At 47.9% G+C, this 7,419-nt stretch overlaps 1 protein-coding gene across 5 annotated transcripts in view; it reads right to left on the bottom strand.

Moving 5' to 3' along the window:
• Nucleotides 1-2,592: 2,592 nt before the first annotated feature.
• The window catches only part of SPSB1 (splA/ryanodine receptor domain and SOCS box containing 1), a 72,087-nt gene continuing 67,260 nt past the window's right edge, over nt 2,593-7,419 (bottom strand). For all 5 annotated transcript variants that reach the window (XM_014610427.3, XM_059716912.1, XM_059716913.1 and 2 more), the window contains exon 3: nt 2,593-4,871. In XM_014610427.3, the coding sequence (XP_014465913.1) occupies nt 4,744-4,871 (128 nt within the window). In that variant the 3' untranslated portion in view covers nt 2,593-4,743. The remainder of the gene's footprint in view (nt 4,872-7,419) is intronic.

Raw genomic sequence — 7,419 nt, 5'->3', positions numbered from 1 at the left:
CAGTAGGACCTGCGGTCCAGAGAACAGCCAAGGGGAAGGCAGCTTTGCCTGCATACAGTCAGAAATTAATTTCTCAAGTCTGTGCTACCTGCAGCGCAGAGAGCTGCTGCGATTGTGGTGCGCAGGCTGCCTGGTAACACCTACCAAATGCTTTCTTTTCAATCTAGGAAGCTGGTAACAGAGGCATGCCCTCTCCCCTTTCAGGCAAAAACCCCCCTTCTGGTTAGATCGTGTTGGTCCCTTCTACAATTTATGACCGACTCATTTATTTTAATATCCAGCCAGTCTGGAAACTAAGGTCATTTGTTTTGTACACCCAACTTGGTAGCTACAGTACTGGAACAATACCTTTTCAAGAAGCTTGCACGTGGTGCCCCTTGTATATACCGCACAGTTCAAATGGGACCATCAACAGCAAGAAGATTATTCACACATGGCGACCCAATTTAATCTTTGGCTCCTAGAGAGGCAACAAGGAAGCCACTTGCAGTGACTGTGTACAGCTATTCAACTGGGCTGAGACCTAGACACTTTTTACAGGGTAGATACCACAATATTAATTTTCAGCCACTACTTATGTGACCTGGAGTCAGCGATCTTCAATGGAAAGATCCTGTATCCCCATTACAGATCCCAGGGTCCCCTATGTTAAGGGCTTGTGCTGCACTCATCACTGCCTTGCTCCCGCAGCTTATCTTGCCGCATAATGGAAAGGCTTTTTAAGGAAGTCAAGTGGGCATTGTGGCAAGTCCATTAACTCTTGGATAGATCCACCAGCAACTGTTGTTGTGTTAGTTCCTTCTTCCCGCTATTTCCTCTGTACGCATAGGAGTGGAAGGAGGGCTTAATGGGGCTTAGCTCCCCCACCCCCAAACATGGGGCAGTGGTAGGGCCACAAGGCAGCCCAGCTGAGGGCTTCTGGCCCAGCAGGGTGGGGAGGAAGGGAGGCTGGGGCTAAGGGAGGGGCAGGCACTGCACAGCCGGCAGGGTGTGGGACTGAGCCATGAGCAGCTCGTCTGGGGGTACAGCTCCTGCTGCTACCTGTGGCACAGGGGGGGCATGTGCCCCAAGATCTGCACAGGAGAGTGGGGCCATGCCAGGCTGCTCCGGGGGGGTGGGCCCTGAGCTGGGAAGAGCCCAGCACAGCCTCTGACCCAGCCAGCAATAACATCCTGCCCTGCCCCACACAGATCCAGGGGCATGCATCCCACGTGCTCCCAGGACATGTGCAGCAGCAGGGGCAGCCATCCTCTCCCCGTACCCCCCAGAGAACAACAATGACTCAAGGTGGGTGTGGGGGTCCCAGAAGCCCTGTCCCCTCTGCACAGTTGAGGCTGGTCCTGCTCTGGACCCTGGCTCCAGGCCCCCCAAGCAGCGTGGGGCTGGGGCCAGTGTGGGGAGCAGCCAGGGCTGGGGGGCAGCAGATTCATTGGCACAGGGAGCACCGGTGCTGGGCAATGATGCCAGGCACAGGGGAAGGGGTGGCCACATGGGTGCAGCTGGCCCCAGCCCTGATCCCAATCCTGGCCCTGCCTCAGCTCCACTCCCTCCCCCACTTCCACAGCTCCTTCCCCCCCCCCCCAGACTTTCCCATGCACTCAGCCCTTCCCACCCCATTTTTTCTCCTTCTGCTTATGTCTGTACCTCTCGCCTTCTCTGCTTTCCAGTCTCCATTGTGCAGGCACCCAATGAAGTATCCCAGCTCCAGCCCATTGCCAGTTGCTAGCTTCCCCAGTGTATCAGCATCTCCTTTTAGTCTTTCACAACATTTTACGTTAAAGGTCATGTTTTTACCAGTGAGGTTAGTCATCAGAACAATATGGGATGTAGTGGATTTTCAGGCACTTAGTCTTTTTAAAACAACAGTTCATCTTCCAAAAGATCAGCTCTGTGGAGCACAGAAGTTATGAGCTAGATACAGGAATCAGTGGGTGAAATTCTCTGGCCCATGTTATGCAATAGGTCAGACAACACAATCACCACTGTCCTTTAAGGCCTTAAAAAAAAAAAAACCTTTCCCAAAACTATGAATGAACCTGGGCTTATTTGAAGAAGCTGAGTGCAGGGACAGTAACAAGTCAATCAAGGCTGAAGTGGAAAGCCCTCCCAACCAAAACTGCCATCTCATCCGAGGAGATACTAATTCCAGCCACATCTGGAGTAGCCATTTCCATGCATGACTGGCAGATGTGGGTCCCACAGGGATTGAGAAAGTTGGCAAGGTTGCCCAAGCAGAAATTTAACTAAAGATCAGCAATGCTTCTATAAGAGATGTCTGCAGCTCTTGTTCACCATAGAAGTCATGATGTCTGCACCCTGCAGGCTTTGCATACTCAAGCCTCTATCCATTCCCAGCTGTAAAAAGACAAAGACAGACTTTGGGCAAGTAACTCAGCACCTTCCACTCCCCTCCCCACCAAAAGGTCTATAAAAGTGGGGATGTTTCCCCCCACTCAACTCTTTCACCTCATCTGTTCAGCCCAGACTGAGGCACATATTGCTACCAGTGCAAGAAGGCCATGGATAGAGGGCCATTGGTAGAGGTCAGGTAGACATTATGGCAAGTGCAAATAAAAAAAAAAATACAATGGCTGGATATTTAATAAAGTTTAATTTTTTATTAGGCTACTCAATATTATCTACAGCCATAAAATAGAAAGTAAATATTTTAAAAACTGTACAAAAGCAATGCACCAGGGACTGTGAGAGGAAACACAGAGACAAAAGGGCATGAAGAGAACAACTAGAACAGGACAGAACATGGCCACTTCCCAGAGGTGATGGAAGATGCTGGTAGAGTTGAAGGCAATACAGTTTGACTCTGTATGTACTGAATTCTCTTGTGCAACTTTGTGTCCCACCCTGTAACAGAAGCTAGTACAGACCCCTACATTAAAAAAAAAAGTCAAAGGTTAAGATTAAAAGAGAAAAAAAAAAAAAAGGGGACACTACGCCCCACCAAGTCTTGGCACCAATTCTGTGCTTTAAAAATATACTATACAAGTAATTTTTTTTTTTAAAAAGGTACCCTACAGCAGCTGTTTAAAACATGGTTCTTATACATACACCACAAATATATATTAAACATTTTCAACAATTAAACTCATTTGTACCTGTACAGAACTGAAGGAAAAAAAAGAAGAAAAAACTCCAAGCAAAATAACCCCAAACTTGTGTTTTCAAGACAAAGAAATGTGCAAAATAACCCCAGAAAAGGCAGCATAGTAGCCTGTTTTGTTTTTTTTTCATTTGTTTTTTTTGGGAAAGGCCAGGAGAGAGCAACTCCTGATGATAAATTGGGTGGGGTGGGGTCCTCTCTTCTTGGCTACAGAAAAGTGAGAATCTTTTATTTGGGATGTGCAAGATGTCACCTGAACCCATTTGCCCAGGTTTTTAAAAGCTCACAATCATTCCCCCTCTGCAGGGGTAACTCATGGTATCTGGACAGGATCCACTTCCCTCCGCTGTCTGCAAAGTATCATGCCGCGTTGTTACAGAAAGTGGCTTCATGTGAAACATCACCTCCTGGATTTCTGGCTGGCTGACATACCATCCATCAGCATCTACTTTGCTCACACCTTTTGTCCCTCCCCTTTTTGGGGGGGATGGAAAAAACCCACCATCCTTCCTGCCACACAATGAGGTTATCTTGATGAAGTAAGGCAGGGTGAAAGCTCCAATCTGTAGTACTTGAAGCAGGGTATAAAAACAGAGGGCTCCCCAACAGGTCCATTTCAGGAGCTCTATAGGCTTCAGCACATATTATTAAAGCCCTAACATGGAAGGGAATATATAAGAACCTGGAAAAGGAGAGGACTGTAGTTGTATAAAGGATCTGTGATCAACACAAGCCAGTCTGGCCTGGCTTGCCAAGGGTCGTATTGCACGCAAAAGGGTTTTGACAGTGGGGGGAACTCACTACCACCGGGGAGCCACCTGACCCCACACTTTAAAGCTGCAGGTTAGAATCGACATAAGAAAAAGAAGGGGAAGATGCAGGCTGAGCAGCTGCTCAATTCGTTTTCCCACTCCAGGCTTCACGCCTGCCACTAGTGTCACACTGGCTGTGAAAGAGATGTGACCAGGAATGGAGAGGGAGACCTGAAAGTGATGGTGACAGTCGAGACAGCATCCTGACACTAACATCAGCTATGTCACCACCTTATCCAAGGAAAAAAAAAAAAAAAAAAGTGTCCATGTGGAGTTTTTTGGCATCAACTTTGCATTGAGGCCGTCCTTCCTCGGTTTTCAGAAGGCCACCCCCCTCCATCCCATTTCTCATTAGCCACCTTGTGCCTTCCCACACTTAGCCCCTGATGTCTGACATGGTGCCACTCCCCACACGTTCCCCTCAGCTTCACGCGCTCCCCTTCAACGCCAGGGACAAGAGTTTGCTCCCGGATTGCACAAGTTCGAAACGGACGCTCTACAGGTGCTTGCCATGAGTCGGGAGGAAAACGGCACGGGCTGCAGAGATCCTGCAGTGGGCATGTTGGTGTTAGTATTACAGGGGAGCGACCTTCAACAGTAAGAGGTCTTTCTTCGTTGCAATAGAAGGATATTTCAGAACCAGCCGTTCAAGGGCACATTTGAATTTGGCATTGGAGGAAGGTTCTTCGGCCAAGAAGGTCTGTCACTAGCAACGGAGAGGCAGAGGGGAAGGTGTCAAGACCGCTGTCTAAGCAGGTTGGTGCCAAATCATATGCCCTGGTTTCAGCTCTTAAACAATGTCCTTCCACAAGATCATTGGTAAAGAAGGTAGCTCTTGAGGGATGCTGGCAGTGGCAGCGAATGGATCTCATTCAGTCTTTCCTTGCCCAAGGCCAGCCTCACAGCACGCCGGCACAGATCCATCAGAGGCAGTGGTTCCGCTGCAAGACAAACACACACACAAACACGTTAACTTAGAGCAAGCTGCAAGCTGGGGGGCTGCACTGCTATCGCCAGCTGTAGTAACCACTATTCAAGAGGAGCTAAAAAACGGTAAAACAAAGACTTGGCCTGACTGCGAGCCCCCGACTCCCCAGCCTCTTCAGCAAATAAGCCAGCACACTTCAAGCCACAACCCTGGAACATATGAATAGGCAAGGGAGGGTAGGACTCATCTGCAGAAGGCAGAGAGCCACATTTGCCTTAAGAAATACTTGGGGATAGATATCAACAGTAGCAAAGGTAAAAGATACCACTTGGATTTTACTGTTTGATGAGCTAGGAGGAAGATGCAGTTCTAGGCACCTTGGGAGCTGTCATACTCAGTTTTGAGGGATGTTTCCTCCCATGCCCAAGACGCACATCAGCATATCGACAGCAAGCCTCACAAGTCATTATCTCGAATGCCTCGCCAACAATGCATCTCCCTGGAGCATGTCCCCTACAGCCTGATCCAGCAGCACCCAAAAGGTTGCTATAGCTTTGCCCGCCGGTTCCATTTCCATGCATTTCATAGCTTTTAACAGGGAGCTAGCTTAATTTAGAGCTCCTACAGCCAGTTCCTGTGCACACTGGGTGGACTGGGTAAATTCCTTGACATGCACTGGTGTGAGCCCCCTGCCAACACCAAGGAGTTTGCACACCTAAGCCACAAGGGCATTGGCCGCAACACATCGAAGGAGTTCCTGCAGAGTGAAATCAGATTTCCCAAAATCCAAGCTGCACGCTGTTACAGACCTAGCAGCCAGGACACCTGCAGTCAGTGCTTGTACTGTACATGCATCACTGATGCGAGTAATAATTTCTTTTTTGCAGACAGCTCCTCCCTCTCCCCAGCCTCAAACCTCAGTGCAGCTGATCTGTCTGCAGTTTCCCCTCCAGACAGATTTTCCAGTGAGGTAGCTCAAGACATCATTCTTGATCAGAGGCTAATGTCAGCCAGCTTGAGAGAAACCTAAAACTTCATATGAAGTCAACAAATGCCATGAGCCCACTTGCCTAATTCAGGACTTTAGCAGGGGAGATTGCAAAAGAACCAGGCAAGCTACATATATCCCAGAAATGATATAAAGCCTATTGAAATGAGTCTGATCTCAGGGAGTAGTTCCAGTACTAAGGAGAGAGAGAGAGAAAGAAAAAACCCTGCCCTGCAGGCAGATCAGCAAAAAATAAGTACAGTGATTTCTTGCAAGAATCTCTCCATCATGAGGACAGGAAAAAGCAAAAGTATGGCAGGATTACTTTCAGAGGACTAGGCCCACAACCTAAAACCAAACAACAGTCAAAAGCTTGGAATCAAGATGAAGCCACAAGAACATTTTTAGGTTTGGTTTCATAGACTAACAGCGGCAGGCGAAATATGGCCCATGGGCTGTATCTGGCCCACCGGGCCATTCCATCCGGCCCGGGGGGGCCCCTAAAAAACATAGAAAATTAATTATCTGCCCTTGGCTGCCTGTCAAAGATGACAAGGTGCAAGTGGCAGCAGGACTTGAGGGAGCTACAACCTCCCACACCCCGCCTCCCACAAACCTATACCCACCTACCCATACCACTCCCAACAGTATACAAGAGCAAGACTTTATTTTAAGCTAGTATACAATCACCTCTATGCACACTACACCCACATAAGTAAATCAGGACACAAATATTTTCTGAAATCAAATTAATGAATGCTGTAGTAGATGTTTGAGTTTTAGAACAGAATTTGGTATTTTTCTGGTTCTGCGATGGCACACCCCCTTGCCAAGAGGAATACTTCCATGGGCAAGGTCACGGGTTAGGGGATGGGACTTCTGGTCCCAAGATAGCAACCAGGGGGCAGGGCTCCTGTCAAGGGGCAGGGCTACCCATGCAGCCCTCGACGGCTTCCCAAAACTTGGTAAGCAGCCCTCCAGCTGAAATAATTGCCCGCCCCCGCTCTAGAAGTCAGGGAATGATTTTCACATCAAAAGCACCATAGACATATCAATGGTTCCCATCTCATTTCATATAGCAGGAGGTTGTTCTGGTCTACAGCAACAAAGCAGAGTTATGAAGTCCAAGAATGAGTACAGAGAATCTCAGAAGTTGAGATTTCAGTTTTTTTTCCCCCCCCCCCTCTCTCTATATATATCTCTATACAATCTCTACAGATATATCTGTAGAGATTGTACTCAAGATCTTGAGCTCCTAACAGCAGTCTTGCCACCACCTAGGTTACTCGAGCTAGCTAAAGATCCCCCGAGAGGTTAGGAATTCCATAAACCAAGTCAAGAGAACGCTCTGCATTCAGATGCATAATCAGCAAAAACAGGGGAAAAAAAAAAATAGTTTAACCTGAGCAAACTGCCAAAACAGGCTAAATATAAAAGAAAATGAACTCTGAGTCAGCCTCATACTGACTGAAGAGTATTTACTAGCAACATTTTACCGCTTTCCACAGGAAAAACTTGTTTCTTGGGCTCTAAGGTCACAGTCAGCATGAACCAAGGTTGCAGCTGCACATAA

Source organism: Alligator mississippiensis, chromosome 13 (assembly GCF_030867095.1).
Source record: "Alligator mississippiensis isolate rAllMis1 chromosome 13, rAllMis1, whole genome shotgun sequence".
In the NCBI taxonomy this organism is placed as follows: domain Eukaryota; kingdom Metazoa; phylum Chordata; order Crocodylia; family Alligatoridae; genus Alligator; species Alligator mississippiensis.
This window is presented reverse-complemented; position numbering and strand designations above follow the sequence as displayed.